The 19,791-nt window shown below is 38.9% G+C and overlaps 1 protein-coding gene across 1 annotated transcript; it reads left to right on the forward strand.

The window, feature by feature from the left end:
• Window positions 1-11,421: 11,421 nt before the first annotated feature.
• Window positions 11,422-18,447, forward strand: hopx (HOP homeobox). The gene is made up of 2 exons (XM_063485098.1): window positions 11,422-11,735; window positions 18,186-18,447. The coding sequence occupies exons 1-2, from the start codon at window positions 11,586-11,588 to the stop codon at window positions 18,261-18,263; spliced, it is 228 nt and encodes a 75-aa protein (XP_063341168.1). The 5' UTR covers window positions 11,422-11,585; the 3' UTR covers window positions 18,264-18,447.
• The last annotated feature ends 1,344 nt before the right edge of the window (window positions 18,448-19,791 follow it).

Raw genomic sequence — 19,791 nt, forward strand, 5'->3', positions numbered from 1 at the left:
TGCTACAAAACACAAATTGCAAGTCAAAATTCTCCATAGATTGCAAGATTCGATGGGATTACTACTTTCTCTGGGCCTAAACTTTTTAAAGATAAGCTGGGTGCTATATCCTCTGAGCTTTAAAGAAGAGGGACCATCCTGCTTGTTATCAGGCACTAATTCTAAAAAAATATTTTTTTTAGCATGATGATCTCTTTCAGGGAAGGCCTTGTTAATCTTAGCAGGTTAATGCCGAATCACAGCTTTCCTCATACCCAGGCCTGAAACCACCCGCTAAAACATTTGGAGTGTTACTTTTGAAAAATGAAAAAGGAGGCCCTGAACTGTTAAACTGCTGAAATATTATGTTAAGCAACAATGGTAAACCATATCTCTTTCAACACAGAAACTGGTCTTCTCAGTTCCCTGAAGTTTGCAGAGAGCTGTTGAAAGAAGAAGTGATGCAACATAGTGGCAAACGTGCCCGTGTTGCAACTTTTGATTTTTAAACATGTCCAATAGCATGAGATTCAAAATGAACATTTTACATTCAAAACAGTTTTTAAAATGTGCTTCTTTTAATTGAATTTAGGCTTTAGATGATTTGCAAGTAATCGCATTTTGTCTTTATTGACTATTTTAACAATCATGTTATGTTATTGATATTTTCTCTGTTGTGTCCTGAACCATCACACTGCATGTATGTCAGTGTTTTGTCAGTTGGGGTTAATGGTCTTCAGAAATATTTGCTCCTCAGATAAATGTTTGTATCCCAAACTGTGCAATTTCCTGAAAATCATCAGTCAAACCCCGTGTATCTAATGATCCATCGTCGGCACACGTGCCATGTTTCCGCCCCTCGCAGGTCAGCGTGAATTAGATTCTTTATTCCCAGATGTTTCTGTTTGATGAGGGAGCGAATGGGTGGGAGCTCAGACTTATGTAAGGGCCACGTGCCCTTACATACGAACGCTGTCTTCCAAGCATCCGTAATAACTCGCAGCCTCCCTTTAATGAAAACAAGGCAGCGTGAATTACGAGGGCCAAAAGGTGAGGCTGGAGGACACGACTGCTTGGAATACTGGAGAATCGGTTTCCCTGTTTCTCACAGGGTCCGAAGATTGACTGATCCACGGCACATATCTGATTCTCTGTGGATTAACTGTCTTAAGAGGAGGATGAGGTTCCGTTTCTAAGTGTTTGTCCCTTTCCCCTTTCTTCACAGTGAACTAAACATCCTCCTTGTATGTAAGTTGCTTAAAATTGACAGGGAGGTGAATTTAAAGTGTAAACAGTGCTCTATATGTACCCTGTTTCAGTATTCAATGAGAGAATCCGTTGTTTGGATCTTCATTCGAATGTGGTTCCAAAATAAAATCATTTGTTTGACTTCAAAAACAAGATTTGTCATTGTAAAAACCACTTACATCTAATTAAAAACCAGTGGTATCCACCAGTGTTAACCATATCATGATTCCAACACATTCACAAGTTTGACACTATGTGCACTTATATGATCTTAATTTCCTCCAGTCATAATTCATTTAACACAAAAGTAATCCTGTCATTATTGCACAGCATTTATAAAACGTTCTATTTTTTAAAGGTTTCATTTTCAGAATTCATCAGTATAGTCAGCACAATATATTTTTGCTGCCTTATTTGGCACACAGCCTTCTGTAGCAACTCATAGACTGACACAATAAGCCTTCATCATCACTAACCTCGGTTACATCACAGCAGGAAGCCTCTGGCTTTGCTGGGTTGCTCCCGATGTGTTCATCAGTGTTGATGTGTGAATGTTGGATAGAAATCATTTAGACGTAGCAAGTTTATTTCCATAAATGTTCATTATTCAACATCGGAGGTGTCACTTCCATCTAGAGCAGGTACGACAAACTCAGTTTACATGGTGGGCCACGTAGAGCCAACTTTGACCAGTGAAACTACGCTTTAAAGAACCTTAGCTAGACACTGAATCCATGATATATTTTAATATGAGAAAAGGAAGTGCAATTTCAAAAACACAGCTCAGTTTTTTCCATATGATAAAGAGATGTTTCTGTGGTAAATAAAAGACATCTGTCAGCATGACTCTGGGCTTAAATGGTAAGAAATAAATGTGTAAACAACACAGATAATCACAGTTGTTCATCTATATTCACTTTAGTGTTGTACGATTAGCAATTCATTAGGAAAATATAAAATGATTAATCAGTTTTTCAGTAGGAAAAGCCGTAAAACTTATAAAAACACAGCTAAAAGTCCTAAATTTATGCCCTCCTTCACATTTTCCAATGCAGCTCAGTTGACCGCATTGGAGTTTTTGGCAGGCCAATTATGGTCCCCAGGCCTTATGTTTGACACTATATACTCTGTTTCTCAGCTTTGAAAGTCTTCTTTTTGTTTTGCTTTTTTTTTTTTCCAATGCCCTCCATCATACTTTAATCAGCCGTCTGTCTTCTATGACGACATCATCCTGTGACTCAGCAGCAAACAGCTGTGAATATCAGTGTCTCATATCTGGGAGCTCTTTGATAAGCATTTGTTTTGGGACCTTGACACGTTTGACTCTAATTACAAGTGTCAAAGTTGTAAAAACAACACTTTACTGCATGTCTGTCTGATTCCGATGAGCCGTCTCACTGACAGACTGGGAGGAGGTGGTCTCGATGCGGGAATGCCTCACCGGAGCGTCATGGTTCAACATTTGAATCATGAGCACCATTACATCATGTTTGTTTTATTTTTCTAGTGCTAATCCCACTGTGAAGCAACAGAAGGCTTTAAACCCACACAAAACCAACTCCGATGTTCTTATATCGAGCGAAGCAGCTGTAGTTGTTCACAGCCATGTCTTTTTAAAGAAGAAGAGAAACTTCCAGATACTAAATAACTCAGAACATTTCTTATCTGCAGGCGATGAGTGAAGCCTGGACTGCTGTGAATACAGTACAGAGCTTTATCTGGACATATAGTCAAGAAGACTTCTGTGCTCCAGCCTGCCACAGCTTTCTCAGTGCAAAGTAAACCAGCATTTGAATGATGTTTAATTAGCTATGATTAATTTAATTCTTACCGCTACACCAGCAAACAGTCCCCGAAATATTTCCACCCAATTTTTAAAAATAAACCTCCGAAACATTTCCTTAAAATTCTGTCTTTCTGTGAGTGTTTCTTTGTGAGTGTATTTCACGGGATCATGTTCCTATTAGTCCTCTTTAGGGTTATCTATGAACTCAATGATCCCTTAAAGCTGTAGTTTCTCTCGCCGTCTTGCTCTTATCATGTTGTCAATGACAAGTCTTCGCTTTTTGACTCTTTCCAATATCTAAGCCCAAACAAATTCAGCGGTACATGATAGTAAATCTGTAAAACAGCTGACCACAGGTGTTATCCTTTTTACTATGGAAAAAGTCTGAGTAAAATCTGAGTTTTAGTTTGGATATACCCTTCCTGACGCAGCCCCAAAGTGGATTTGTGCGTCTAGCTGGAATTGAACCAGCAACCTTTGGCTTGCCAAGTGAATGTATGTAATGTTTTATGAAATAATCTTGATGTTTCTGCTCTTGGTTTTACAGCACCCGTTCATCCCTCATTAACAGCTACTGTCTGTCTCCTGCACTGCCTCCAAATTAAAGCATGACAACCTGTGATATTTTTGCTTTGGCCGGTCTGATATCTGTTACAGACTCACAGCCACTCACTTTTATCACAGTGTTCCTCTATTTTAAGCTCTTCGTAACTCCTGTTATCCTACACCGTATTGTTTGCCCTCAGTAACTTTTTGAACATTTGGTTGTAGGGGAATGAACTCCTGTGTGATCAAACAGTAACAACATAACAAAAATAATATGTTCTTTCACATTTATAGCTTTTATTAACATAGAAATATAAGTCACGTTTCATGATGATGAGTGAGTTCACTTTGGTGCAGTTAGAGTGGCTCAATTATAATTAATTGGCATATTACAGTTATTAACATTTGTTTGCCAAATTAACTTTTTCAAGATAATAAAAGCTTGACATTATTAGACGCAGTTCTACAAAAGAAATATTTGAGTCTTTAAGTAATTTAATGCTGGATTTCCAAACAAAACTGTAATGCAGATAACATCATTAATAAAATAACTTTCAAGCCTTTCAAAATAAACATCCACAAATTCTCAGCATATTACCGCCTGATCATAAATTAACGATAAATAAACCATAAAATCAACATTTTCTTTTTTAAAAAATTGTGCTAAATATTTCCAGATCTTTTAAATCTGCCCTTTTAATCAAATATATTTTAAATAGATACAGCCGGTTCAAGTGTATTTGGACAATGATATTTTTTGTACACCATCGCTGTGGATTTTAAATCAAACAGTCAAGGTGTGTGAAGTAGAGACGTGCAGCTTTAATTCAAGGAGTTTAACAAAAGTGTTATCTGTAATGTTTTGGAATTACAGACAATTTCCCCAGAGTTTTCATTTTTGCATTATTATTGAACTTTGATTTTGATATTATTTATCATTTCTAGTCTTTTGGTTTCTTTGTTAGTAAGATAAGATAAGATAAGATAACCTTTATTAGTCCCACACGTGGGAAATTTGTTCTGCTTTCTGGTTACTGTCTGTGTTCTTTAGTTGCGCTGTCTCCCCTGTCTGCTGTATCCCCTTGTCAAGTCCGTGTCTCTGTGTTATGTTTCCTGTTTTACTTTGAAGTCCGTGTCTCAGGTTGTTGTATCAGGTTTTGCTTCCTCTGTCTCGCTAGCTCTGATTTGCCCCAGCTGTGTTTCCCTTCTGTCTCTCATTCACTGATTGCTCCCTCTGTGTATTTAAGCCCGGTGTTTTCCTTTGTCTGTGTCGTGATCTACCGTCAGCGCATGCTGTGAGCTCGGTCCATCTGCCTGCCAGTTTAGTTTCTGTATTCCCAGTTTTCTGTTTTTGTCATTTAGTAATAAATCTTTGTTTTTGAGTCTGCACTTTCAGGTCCATCATTCCTCCTATCCTGCCTGCACACAGCTGACACATGACAAGATGTGGTTTCAGACAAGTCATAGATACTATACACACGCTGCCATGTCTAATTGCTTGAATTGATCACACTGGACAAAGGTTGTTATTTATAACTATTTGTACTGCTGCAGGTTATATCACTTTCAAACACAACCGAGGCAGGTGGTCACGTTTACAGGCACTCAGAGCGAACTTTGGACATCTCTGCTGCCATTTTCTTCTCTTATCACTGAATACAACCTTCACTATCAATAGCAGCCAATCAGCTCTGACTATATAATGTACAGTGACATTTCAACACAACTGTATACTGTTTGTCTATCATAAACTCAAACCTGGTGATAACAAGATCTATCATATGCTTTACTGTCAGGCAAGGATAACAATCAAGGATCATACATCCGCTTCTTAAAAGGAATCTGACAGTTTCCACATGTGCCTGTCTCGTGCAGGAGATACTTCAGTGCTGCTTTGTGTTTATTCTGTAATGCTTTTGTTAAGATCTTTCATCCATTTTTTTTTAATTCTAAGATCCAGTTCTCTGTTATTAGGCTGTCACTTATATCTCACTATATGTTGTCCAGTATCAAAAGCTTTTCTTATTTTTTAGTGTTGTTTGATTTTGTTCAGCCCTATCTGCAGTAAAGTAAAGAGTAAAGTAATATCTGAGTAAAGCAAGCAAACAGGGTGGAGACAAGTATTCATGGTATGTTACTTATGAAACATGTCACTGGAATCAATGACTCCTGCTCTGATTTTCCTTACTTTCTTCTTCATAGTCAGTAAATCTATTGGAAATACGTTCTACTCTAAAATGAAACCCTCTATTGATGTGGTTGTGAGCAGTTAAAATTATAAGCCATTTTCAGGCACACATTTCAGCATTTAGTAACCGTCGGTTGGCAGTGTTTTCCTGACATCTAGCCATGAATCTAAATTTGAAATGTTTGGTTGAAATTGTCTTCAGTAGATATAGAGAGAAGATCAAGAGAGGAACAAAAACCTTCATAGTGTTTCACTGTATATTTTTCTATCAGTCATGGATTGGCTTCCCCAGAGCCCATACATTACATTAGCAGGGTGGGGTCCTGCTGATAGAGATTAGAAAAAAAGACAGCCAACATCCAAAGACGAGCTTTGAATGTCTTCCAAGAAGCATGAAGAACTATTCCCGAAGACCAGTTAAAGAAAGCTGCCTTAGAGGCTGGTTTAAAGAAATAAAGGTAGTCATGCTAAATATTGATCTTTGAGCCCATAGAATTGTACCATATATATGTCCAATTGGAAACTGACACAAGTTTTGTTTTGTTACCTGTTTAGTGAAATATATTCCAGTCATACATATATAATGGACATGGATATAAGGTGTAGACTCTGAGCTTTTATTTGAGGGTATCCACATTCAGACTGGAAAAAAGGGTTTAGGAGTTTCAGCTTTTTAACATGCGCCACCCTCTTTTTAAAGTAATTAGACAATTGACTCAAAGGTTATTTCATGGGCTTCGTTATGTCATTATTAATTAGGCAGATAAAAGGCCTGGAGTTGATTTGAGGGGTGCTGCTTGCATTTGGAAGATTTTGCTGTGAACAGGCAACATGTGGTCAAAGGAGCTCTGTGTGCAAGTGAAACGAGCCACCCTTAAGCTGCGAAACCAGAAAAAACCCATCTGAGAAATTGCTACAATACTGGAAGAAAGCAAGCATCGGTGAACTCAGCAAAGGAAAAAGACCTGGAAGTCTGCGGAAGACAACTAGTGGTGGATGATCGCAGAATCATTTCCATTGTGAGGAGAAACCCCTCCACAACAGCCAACCAAGCAAACAGCACTCTTCAGGAGGTATGAGTATTGATAGCCAAAGTCTACCATAAAGAGAAGGCTACATGAAAGTAAATAGTGCTTCAACCACTTCAAGGTGGTTGAAGTGAACCACCTTGAAGTGGTTCACTTCAAGGTGGAAGCCACTCATCAGCTTCAAAAATAGGTTAGATTAGACTTTGCTAAAAAAAACCCCCCAAAAACCAAAAAACACCAGCAAATGCAGTCACACTGATTGAGCAGTGTTTCGTAATACAGATGGACAATGACCGAAAGCATACAGCCAACATCAGCTGAAAGCACCTGCAGTAAAGGCCTGGCAGAGCATTAAAAAAGAGGAAACCCAGCATCTGGTGATGACGATGGGCTCAAGACTTCAGTTTGTCAGCAAAGGGTTTTCAGCCAAGTATTAGAAATGAACATTTTATTTTCAGTTATTTAATTTGTCCAACTAATTTTAAGCCCCTGAAATGAATTAATTGTGTTAAAAAATGCTTTAGTTCCTCTTTTTTTTTTTTTTTTGAACATGATTCATTGAGATACAGAATTCAGTTAAGCTGTTTGGAGATTAGACTGTGGTGACCCATCATAACAGAGCAGATTCCCAGGGGTAATAGGAATTTGGACAGTTGTACACTGGTGGTGGTGTAGATGAAGATGGAGGCTGGGTGTAGCTCTGAGTGACCAGGATAAAGCGAAGATGGGAAGGAGCTGGGTTGCATTAATGAGAATCTGAAATGCAGAATGACAGAAGAGATTCAAAGTACGCAGAGTGGAGGCCGATTGTCTCGGAGGACGGGGGCAACAACAAACTCGAAGTCAACAGCATGGGAAAGTGGAAGTGATTGAACTTGCACATAAGCTTCATTAATATTTTAGGATATAAACAGTGTGACAAATGTAAACAGTGTAAAGTAAAGCCTTGAATTCTTTGTGCAGTTCCGGATATCTGTCTTTGAGCTGTTCAGTTCAAGGTGTATCCTCCTCTTTAAATACTCATTTGTGTCTTTTGATCATCTATAACTTGATTCCTGATGATGCATCTGAAGATCAAAGTATCTCCATGCACAATGGTGTGTTTTGGTGTGGACTTGTTGTTAATGTCCAATATCTTTCATATCTTTCACTATATTTAAAGCACCTTTGGGAACCCATTAACAGAAAAAAACATCCCATTTTCTCTGCCAGCTCTACAGCCCTCATCTTATTGAGCTCCTCAACTAAGCACCTAATTCAACTCCTATTCAGAAAGCAAGGCGAAATACAGTTTTGTTATTGTTTGAGATCAAAATTTGTTAGATAAATAGACGTTAGAGATATATAGCTGACTGTTGACTGAAGGGTTAGCAAGGCTTTTAGCAATTATTTTATTGTTAAGATGCATTGATGGAACATTCTTGTCTGTTTTCAATAAATAGTGCATTTAATCCATTTTAATTGCAAGTCAGACATGGAAAATTAGTGCTAACTGTACATAATCTGTTTTGAAGGCTGTTTTGGTTTGTATTAGTGCCATCACCAAATACTTCCTCTGACTGGCATTATCTTGGCTTCCTGTAACACTGTGAGGAAACACTGAAAGTTCCTTCACAAGCACAGCTGAAGTCAGTGCATGGACGCTCACTCCTAGACCTCATATCCTTCTTTGGAATCTGTATCTTATGGATACAAAGACAACAAAGAAACACCTTCTTTATTTCGCCTTTCTCAGCTTTTTAAGCCCGAGGGCCTGCAGTCTATCAGATATCTCCTTTGGTTTCTTCACGCAAGTTAAACATTGAACATTGGGGTCACTTCCTCTCTTTGGTTTAGATTATGTTTTCACAATAAACAAAAGATCTCCTCAATCCTGCTAAAGAGAATTTTTTTTTCCTGTAGCCTCATTTTAAGTGAATCTGAGCCTCCGTATCTCCAAGAACATTGAACATGCCTGTAGATGTCCAGAAAGCTTAAATGAATACTGGATATATGTCTGTATTAAAGGATATATATGTAAACTCTGAGAGTCTAATGGGATCTGCATTGCATGATTGCATGGATTTGTGCAGGAAAGTCACCCAGCAAGCTTTTCAGTAAGAGTACCACATAATTATGGGTCTAATCAAAATCCAAAAATAGCACCGCAAGAGACTCTGCGTGCTGTGTGTTGAGGATATGGGAGCATTTATCTGGCCTGTATTTACAGTTTCTATCATCTGAAATCCAACAGGCTTGGTCAGGATGTTTTTACTTTGTAGGAAGATCGTCACAATAGCTGGTTTGCTAAATGAGTCAGTGTCTGCTTTTCAGAGAACAGCAGTGCAGAGAAAAACATAATAGTGACGCAGAAGGAAAGTTTTTTTCTGTTAGGAGTGCCTTGGTTTTAGTCATGCTTGGACAGGTGCTTTCAAAGCAGTCAGTCACCATGTTCTGAAAAATGATAGCGGGAAAGCCTTGAGAAAATAACCATGCAGATTAAGCTGAAGTAGAGATGCAGAGGTGGGAATTATTCACTCTTTATTTTTCAGGATTTGGCATGAAAGCTCATCTTTATATTCTAAAAGTATTCATGTTGGGACACGAGCCATGTTTGCTGTACTGTGTTAGCAGGTTTTCGTCAGCCCCTTGGTGCATCGTTTCAAGTTTTTCAAAGCTTCATTTGCATGTCAAGACTGTTAAGTGAGTGTTGAATAAAACGGCTGTTTAGTTGTCTGATTTTTGGTAATCGTGTAGATATTTATTACTGTGATACTACAGCGAGTTAAAAGTGAAGCAGAGGGATTTTTATAGATATATAGTGTGCTAATCCCATTCTCTCAAATGTCATTAACACAGTTGAACCCATACGCAATAATAAATATACATGTGACACAACCAGTATCGTCCACCATGTTTCAAAAATGTAACCATTTTTGGTTGTCGCCAAAATGTTGCTCTAAAGCTTGCCTTCATGAGCGATGGGTCATCAGAACAGCTTTTATGGACGTCATAAATTAAGCAAAAAGTAGGTTCATGTACTCATAAACTTCAACACAATCTAATTTCTTTTTGCAGCCAGAGGAAGCTCAGTAAAAGCTGACGATGCTATTGCCCTATTATTTGATATTTGATGTTAGTTTTGCAACTGAAGTGAAGTGTTAAAAAATGAGTCAAGCATGAAAAAAAGTTTGTGAAGGGTGCAGGCTGTGCATGAATGATTTAAAAAGAGGGCTTTCACCCAGCAGGGAGAGCTCTCCTTCAGAACTTTTTGACTTCACACGGGTAAAGCTGTGAACAAACCATGAGCTTTTCTTATTTCTAACCAAACCTAATAATAAAGTAAGTTAAGATTTTTTTTAAAAAGCTTTTGGTTTTAGAAGGGACACAAGCTCTAGTCTCCAAAATGAAAGTCATGTGTTTGTCCACCTCAGTCTGCTTCATTTCTTGCCTGAAGATGGCACAAACAAATAGGCATTTCCCCAAAGTCCTTTAGCACTGACTGACACTGCCTGATGAGGAAGAGTCCATAAAGTATCAGCTGCTTCTAGTTTCCAGCAATAATCACTTATCAGTTCATTGAGGATTGATATTGAGTCGGTGAGTCTCTGTCTTTATCATATACAGGAAGTGACGATGCTACTCAACACCTTCCAGCACATACTGGTGTTGCTTCTCATCCTCTGACAAGATCTGGTTGGTTCTGGTTCTGGATGATCCCACTCATGCAGCTCAGCAGTGCAGTGGAGTCTTTCTGTGTGGAGTCTCCATGTTCTCCCTCTGCGTGCCTGGGTTCTACCTGGCAACTTTGACGTCCTCCTGCAAACCAGAGACACTCATGTTGACTTAACTGATGATGCTAAATTAGATTTGAATGTGAACGTCCATGAAGGGTTGTCAGTTTCTCAGTTTTAGCCTTACAACAATGCAGCTGGAGCCAAACATCACAGATCTGACACAGTCTTGGCAGATACTGCTTATTGGTTGAGAATAGAATAGAATAGAATAGAATAGTCCTTTAATTGTCCCACAAGGGGAAATTTGGGTGTAACAGCAGCAAGAAAGACACATATACAAGCAAACAGTACACAAGACACAGAACAGAAACATACACAATTTTTACATATTTACATGAAGGTAAATATGGTTACCAAAAACTGAGTACTATACTGTTATTAAATTAAATTAAATACGGATAAGAAGCAACCCTGGTTATAGTGTGAATCGGTTGATAAAATAGTGCAAGTTACAGCGCTGATGTAAATATCTATGATTGTTGGGAGCAGTTCTGATTGTACAGTCTGACAGCTGCAGGGAGGAAGGACCTGCGGAAACGCTCCTTCATGCATCTAGGATGCAGCAGTGAAGGAGCTCTGCAGTTCAGCAACATTTACATGCATGGGGTGGGAGACTCTGTCCATCAGAGATGTTATTTTGGCCAGGGAAGAGGTATAATCCAGAAGTGAGTTGTTTGCACAATATTCTGAAAAAGCTTTTTGTTTTTCCTGGTGTTGACATGTTGCAAAGCCCATTCAGTGGGCCGGATTTGAGCCGTCGGTAGGCGGGTTCTAGCCCGTGGGCCTCATGTTTGACACCCCTGGTGTAACATTTGTATTTCTCCGCCTCCTTTGTTCAGGGGAGGGCTCTGCTCTGTTGACAGTTGTAAACCCAGCGCTCACATACTCACACACCCACACTGCTCACAGACTCCCGCCGAGCTGTAAGTACGCGCTGCTTCATCTCTGCGTCCTCTGCGCGCACATCTGAGCTCCAAATCAGGACCGAAGCAAGAACCCGCCGGAACCATTGGCGAGCAGGAGGAGACTGGAATATGGGTTCTAACGCGATGGACAGTATGAACCTGTCTCAGGATCAGATTGCTATCCTGGAGGAGAATTTCAACAAAGTCAGCAAGCATCCGGACGGCACGACGCTCATGCTGATCGCGGCGGAGTGCGGACTGTCAGAGGAGGAAACACAAGTGAGTAAAACCGAAAAAACTCCCGCAGCCTCTCTTTACTGTCATTGTGAGCGGGAATGCTTTAAAACAGTGTGGAGTTCAGTTTTCCCGATGTTACTGATTTGAGAGGCTTATCGATAAAGAGCTGTTTAAACGATAGTGTTGAGCAAACATAGGACACCTTTAAGTTATTATCTCCATGGAGATCACCATGACAGGCCTGTGGAGACTGACAGTGGTGATTATTGTTATTCAAGCATTTAATAATAGTCATTATCCTATAACACAAACTGGAAACATTTTAATAGGAAAAAGTGCGAATAAAAAATACCTGCATTCCAACTTCTACTAAAAATGTACTTTTAATATTTAAATACTGTTTAAGGCTGAAAAACGCCTGTTGATAAAAAGCATTTGTCTTTTATCATAATACTTTTCCTATAGTAGGAAGTACTTTGTTTCATTCTGAGATGTATTAAAGTAGTACTTTATTGAATGTACTTTCCGTTTGTGCAGTTTTCAGAAGTTTAACTTTACTCAGAGATCTTGAGTCTGTAAATCTGACTTTATGCTTCCACGGCTTCATGTGAACAGAGTTTACAAGTGTTTGAGTAAATCCTGTCAGAGGCTCAGTCAGGTGACCTTTGAGGAAATAATCATGCAGTGTCTCAAGAAATAAGACTTTAAATTTGTGGGGCAGCTCCGCTGAGATCGAACAGAGCGCTCAGTGTTTCTGTTTACATCACAGTGTGATGAAATAATCCTCAACTGAGTGTAAACCAACAGTGACCACAGCTGATCAGCAGTGGAGCAACTCCAAGTTGTCTTTCCTGATGAAGTCACCCCAGAGTCAGGGGGGTCAGCTATTGTTAACACTCATAACACTGATTCATCTGCGCAGGGTGACTTTCAGAGGAGCCCGTGGATCAAACAGTGAGGGCGGGACTGCTGCGTCTGTTTCAGATGATATCATTTCTGGTGATGTGGTCGCTGCTCATACCTGTGCCAGATTAACGTGTGTGTTCAGATGTTAGAAATGCGTCTTCTCCGGCTTATATTTCAGATATCAGCACAAAATACATTTAAAATCGTCAATAAATGCTTTTCATAATATAAATCTTCTTTAACCATAATCAGTTAGCTTTTCAAACAAAAATGCAAACCAATCCCTGGTTTTAGCTACTTTGAATTTGTTTCTGCTATGTAGCAAAGAAACTGAATATCTTAGTGGCTATGGGTGTTTCACAGGAATGTTTGACACCTCACTGACAAAACGAATGCATTATTTAAGGGATAATTACTAAAGCTTGACTGATATTGAATTTTTAAGACCTATACTGAAATTTTTGATTTAAAAAACCTGATATTCTGATGTATCGCCTGATAATTTTTTCTTATAGAGACACGAAACATGAACAGACTCCCTAACATGTGTTATGTATAGTTTTTCATTTATTTAACTATCACTCTGCATAAATCACTGCCCTCTGGTGAGCAAACTATACAACATCAGCACTGATAACATGGTTGAATGGTGTTTCTCCCGTCTGTTCTTTACTCTTTAAATGTTGATTTATCGGCCGTTATAAACATCGATACTAACAAATAGCTAATATTGGCCCACAGTATCGGCCTGTTGATCAGCCAGGCTTTAATAATACCTAACCCATCAATTATACATTTCTTTTGCATTATAACTTACTGTCTAATATTTTTATGATCTTTTAACTTCATCTTCACGTACCCCACATTTGAGCTAGACCTTTTTACTTACAACATACGATAATTTTGCCAATACATGCCCCTCATGGGCTTATAGAGCTCAGTGTAACGGTACCAAATCTCTTATTTAGAGCCAGAAAATCCAAAGTTAAAATCTACTTTTTGCTTAATTATGTTAAGAAAAGAAAAAACAAACCGTTTTTTTTTTCATATTCGAGCAGCTTAATAAAGAGAATATTTGAATGAATTCTTGAAAATTTTCTTTTGGTACTGCCTCCATTCGGTCTCTGTCTCCACTCCTTTCCACATGTACGCACTCCCACCTTGACTCTATCTGAGGAATGCCGTAGCCTACTGTAAAGTCTGAGCATCTGTCACATCTGCAGCCAGATGTGAAGCTTCAGCGCTCTGATAACAACACAAAGTGCACTAAAGTAATGCAGGCACCTCCTCTTTGCAAGCAGCACTCTGAAGCTGCCATCCATGATGATGTTTTAGCTTTGCAAATGGTGGGATGTTTCCTTTTAGAACAAGTTTCCTGTTCGTGATTTGGCTGGCAAATGACCCGGCTGTTTGCTTAGCTGTACTCAGCAGGAGGCGAGGCCCAACCTGTGGCTCTGTCATCTCAGCTGATGCAGCATCAGTTTCGTTTTGTAGGCAAATTTCTGCCCGTGTTTGTGTTTGTCGGGAATGATAAAGCTCAAGACATGGCATGTACATTAACAGTTCATGTATGACAGATATGTGCATCCTGCCATTTTTTCTGCTGTAACCCAACAAACCAGTCCCATAAGATTTTTCTGGACTGCAGTAACACAAGCGCAGCAACAAAAAACCCCAAACTGAACTCAAGTGATTTGAAACAGCTTTTTGAACCAACGATCATTCTCACTCCCACCTCATCACAACTCAGTTTTAGGTTTAAACACAATTTGACAAAAACAAAGAGCCAAAGCAACAATCAGTGATGCCAGAATATGCTGTCATTTAATGTCTCTGTTACTTGCTGTGCAGAAAAAAATGTAAAATAAATGAGAAGAGGCAAGAAAAATAATATTACAGTCAATTATTTAATCACACACAAAGAAAACATTCCCATGGGCCCTTTTTATAAAATAAACTAACTTAAAATGTTGGCAGGACAATCAGTTTGCTCTTTCCTGCTTTTTAAATAATGTTGTTTATAAAGCTGTACTCATGTTGTTGCTGTGACATCAAGCAGAAACATGGAGCCATCGGGGCAGACTAATAAGCATTCATAGTCCTTTGAATCAAATGCTAAAAGCCAGTAAATGTCTTTGGATAATGCACCAGGTGAGCAATCTTCATGAAAGATCTTGATAATCTCTGTTTGACTGTAAGCAGAGAAGAGTGTTATGAGTAATCAAATAGCTTGGAGGTGTGCAGGATGATTGGTAACAGTGTAGAAGCAGAAGACAATAGCCGTGTAAGTGGTTTTGTGTGTGTAGTCCAGAAAAGCTAACGTGTTTTTGCCCCAGGATGGAATTTAATGATCCCACCTGCGTCCTCCTGTTAGATACAGGGGGCAATTTTTATTTAGCGTAGGCCACATGAGGAGGTTGGTGACAGTGGGAAGAGTAGCGGGTTTGTCGGGTTTGTCAGGAGGAGACTAAAGGGTTTTTTTTTCACTTTTTTTCACTTGCCGGTTGGATTTAGGCTCTGCAAACTACTCAGGTTAGAGCACCATAGACTCATCAGGTAAATTTAGGAAAACATTGTGGTTTGGATTAAAATCCACCTCTTCACATCATAAATGACATGTTGGGAGAGACACACTCCACCTCCACCTTGTATGTAAATGAACCACACCAGCTTTGAAAAAACATGGCATTGACCCACATTCCCAGCCTGGAGAAACAGACACTCCAGGGGTTTATGCAAGTGCAAAGGTCAAAATGTCCTCCTACCTTTTAAATCCCAGATATGAATCTTTTTTCTGAGTATGCGGAGAAAAGGCAAACACAGGTCTTCCTTTGTAACCAACTTCCCCTTTAAAGGATTAGGTTTTGCACATTTAAAGGATTATTGCTAACAGTAGTAATTCAAGGATCCAGAAGTCGAGAAAGTTTATTATAAACATCAAAACTAAAGAGTAACTCGAACCAACGCTTCATCCTGCAAGATGTGGACGATTTATGGCCTACGTTTCACTTTGGCAGTAGATCCTTGTGCATCTATTAGGAGATGTCCTTTATGGAAATAAAGTGAAGGAATTATAACCAAGAAAAGGTTGAACTACAGCAAACACATGTTGCTGCCAAGCCTAATAATCAGGCTATTCTGTATTTCCATTCAGTGCACACAAAGGTGCTTGGCCAACCTGACAGGGAAGCCCAGTCCAGGCAGGGTAATGTAAAGGTCTGGCCTCTCATCAAAAAGTACTGACTCAGTCTCCAGCTGATCTTTTTTTTGTGTGCGCCTTTCTTTCTCTTCCTGTCGACCCTCCTAAGCGTTTTGTATTTGTTAACAAAGCTCTCATTGGAGAAGGTTTAACTGAATGAACCCACCCCGGCTACCACTCCCTGTTCCACATTAACGTTTACAATGTTATGGGCTCCGTGCAGCATGTTTGAGCTCCTTTCAGTGAACTCTTCCTTTGTTTTCACTGCTGCAGGGTCAAGAGTCAAGTGTGAAAGACCGTCTTATGTAATCCACTTAAAGTCAACAGGAAAAAATGACATAAGCACCATTGTGTGGTTCGGCAGGATTACAAAAAGTGACAGCTTCCATTGAAAAGTGGGTGAAGAAAATTGCATTGTAATGGACTGGCTTTACAGACGGGATAGAGCGCGTACAGCCGAGTTCAGAGAATAGTTCTTGAATTTATTTAGTCTGATCATGTTTAAGTGAAATCCCAGATGACTCCAAATGGGAATCTTGTGTGTTTTCAGTACAAAATGAGGAAACCATCCCTCTCGCCAGGCGCACGGCTCAAACATCCACCCTAAGGCCCGTGTCAGAGGGTCTGCATCCCTCCCCAGATTACGTCAGCACTCTTGTGAATCCCAAGACAACATGAATTTCAAAACAGCAATGCAATGGGTCACGGGTGTGTGCGTGTGTGAAAGCACTCCGTGCAATCATCTTCTGGTCAGAGTTTTAGTGTAGCAGTTTTTGGCAGAGGGGTCAGCGAAACGGGCCATGACTACACGCTGTTAAAATTAGATGGAAACATTCGTTTTGTGCGGTTGCCCTGAAAAAACTTTGCTGTGGGGTCACTGCTCTGCCACGATGAGTCAGCGACCACATTAACATGCACTGAAAAAATGTGACCGTAGTGTGATTGTGAAGATAATGAGAGTCAGATGGAAAGGGGCTTTTGTTTAGTTCGGTGTTGGTTAATCATATTTCCATGAGGGGATTCTGTATGATGATTATGCTCTGGACACAAATAACAATCAATATTTACCTCTGATAATTTCAGTTAAGTTGCTTCCTGTGATCTTGTCCATAGACTGTATATAAAAGATGTCTGCAACAACCAGCTTCCTTATCATACACTTGTTAGTTATATCCTTTTTAAAGCTGTGAGTTTTGAAACTGGACATGACTGAGAAATGTCTTAATTTGACTGTGAGACCAAAGACAACATGTATATGCTGCCTAGCTTACAAATTTTAATTAAAGTCCCTTCTTTTAATTAAATAAGAGCCACAAGCTAATATTAGCACACTGAAATGATACATTTTTTGTTATGCTAACTTGGAAAATGTTACCAGGCCAATGTTAGCATGATAAAATTTTAGATGGTAAATACTATTATTATTATTATTTATTTCTTTATTTATTTTGAAATTTATTTTTGCAAATGCTGTGATGGTAAAAAAAAAAAGAATTTCGACCAGAATCGGGCTAGCCAGTTTTAGCTGAAGCGATAAATATTAAAATGTTGATTTTATTACAAACTATTAAATTTATTGATTGTTAAAGATATATTAGGCTAACATTAACATGTACAAATGTTAAATATCAGCATGTTTTACTTTAGAATTTTTTACTAAATCTTAGGCTTTATGTCTGGCTAGGCTAGCTTGAGAGTCTGATGTAATATTCTGCATCATGTGGCAACACATAAAAATGTTGGCATGCTGAAATGATGAATACTGAACATTATATTAGGCTAAATTTAATAAGTGTTATTAAAAATGTAAATAGGCTAGATAGTAAACATTTACTGTTTAAACTTCCATGCTAAGCCAGGCTAACTATATATTTATGGTAAGCTAGGCTAGTCACGTCCAGACTCTAATGCCTTACTAAATCCACAGATAGGAGCTCAGTAGATTTAGGTGGTAGTGTCTCATGAGAAAAAAACAATTATTCTCTAAAGATATTAAATTATGTGACCCACCGCTATATTTTTAACGGTCAAGTTTAAGTTTCATTTACATATCATATTTCTTTAGCTCATGTGTCTTACTTGAACACACACAATGATAATAATACACACAAACTGGGTGATTAGATTACCAGTTTAAGAGACCCATAGAGTAATGCGCTCTAGTTGGTATTAGTAGTGGTTAAGTTATTGTCTACATGTAGGCTTGTAACCAGTAGCCTCAGGCTGAAAATGCATTTAAAGAAGCCTGTATTTAATTCTTGGAAATATTAGAAGTCCAAGAGTTACATCATCAATCTTGTGTTTCAGGCTTTACATTAGTGAACAAACCCCCTGCCACCTGTTCTAACCCCACCCATGGGTGTGTTTGTCCTGTTTGTTTCTTACAGAAATGGTTCACGCTACGTAACGCACAGTGGAGGCAGTCAGAGGGTCTTCCAGCTAAACAGGGATCTGTGCTGGACTGAGATTTTCCAACCACCTCTTTGGATGCAGGGAGCTACTTCCTTCTGGACGAACTGACTTCCCCTCCTATTCCTCACGTTTCCCTCTCTGTTTGTTTTTGTATCTTTGAAGCTGTTTTATCTTACAGAATGTGAAGGTTTTTGTGTGTTGCTGCCAATATATCTGCCATGTTTACAGAAATAAACATATTATTATTGTAAGTTAAACTGACTTGGAGTGTGTTTTGCAACTATTGTACATTTGGGATTTAAATTCACTGAGGGAGCTGGGTTATACAATGGTGGGCTGTGGTTTGAAAAGGATGGGGGCATTGTTTGGTTAGTGTACATGCAATTCTGTCAGCAGGGACCAGAGCTGGACGCAGAGCTGTTTATTCGACTATAAAAGATGTAAGGAAGCGCTGGGTTTACAATAGATGCTGCTGGCATCAGCTGCCACTATCCAGGAACTTCTGTGGACGAACATGGAACATTTCCATTAGTGAAAGAGGAGGGGGCAGGACGTGACTGAAACAAGTCACACTGTGGGCTAAACAAATGCAGGTGATGTAATTTCATTGTTCAACCTCCTCCGCATAACTAAATGCAGTAAAAAGCATGTAAACTCACCAGAAAGTTGGAGCTTTAATCCTCAAAAAGGGTCCAAGCTGCCAGTAGTATATAATTTCACTTACTGTAAACAAGTCCCATTATAAACAACCAAAACCAGTGCGGTTGGCAGTATGGAGTACCATCACTGCCAAAACCCCCCCATCAGGGAGTCGTGTTGTTGTACTGCACATTTCTCTATTACTTTTAACCGAGTAGGTTACCTGAAAAAATATACATTTTTAATAGATAGATTTATTAAAAGATAGATATAGATAGATTTCACAAGGCCCTACCATCTTTTTTTGCTTTGTTTTTGTTTTGCTGAATTAATTTTTACATTTAAAAAAATTATCATGATCTTTGGTCTTTATCTTTAGTGAAATCTGGTATTGCTTTTTAGAATATGTTGTATAAAAAAAGGATCACCCTGCAGATTTTTAGTCTGAAAAATCTTTGAATTCAAATTCATTTCTTTTCTGTCAGTCATTTACTTTTATGGGCATCTTTTTGGTTGTTGTTCTCAGACATCATGACAGAAATAATTACAGACATTCCTAATCCTAAATATCTTACAAGAAACAGGACTTAAGCTCTTTACGACTCTTGTTTGCAAAATAAATGATTTTTAGATAAAGTATCTATTCATATAAGTGAAGACAGTCATGAAGCATCGTCTCCCAGGCCGCTCCATACAACAGAAAGCAGACCTGTATTCCTGTCAGCTTTCCTCAGATTTTATTGTCAGACTAAACGACTGGGCCTGCATTCATGCCACACACAGACATACCTTGACTCCATCGCGTTGCAGGGCAAAATCTAGCCACAAGCAGTGATATGTGATATATCGCTGGCTATTGCTCATAAATAGATCGTTTCTCTTGGAAGGGATGCTTGGGACTTTTAAGTGCCTCTTTAGCTTGCTTGGCATAGACTCAGCAAC

Source organism: Pelmatolapia mariae, linkage group LG2 (assembly GCF_036321145.2).
Source record: "Pelmatolapia mariae isolate MD_Pm_ZW linkage group LG2, Pm_UMD_F_2, whole genome shotgun sequence".
Classification (NCBI taxonomy): Eukaryota; Metazoa; Chordata; class Actinopteri; order Cichliformes; family Cichlidae; genus Pelmatolapia; species Pelmatolapia mariae.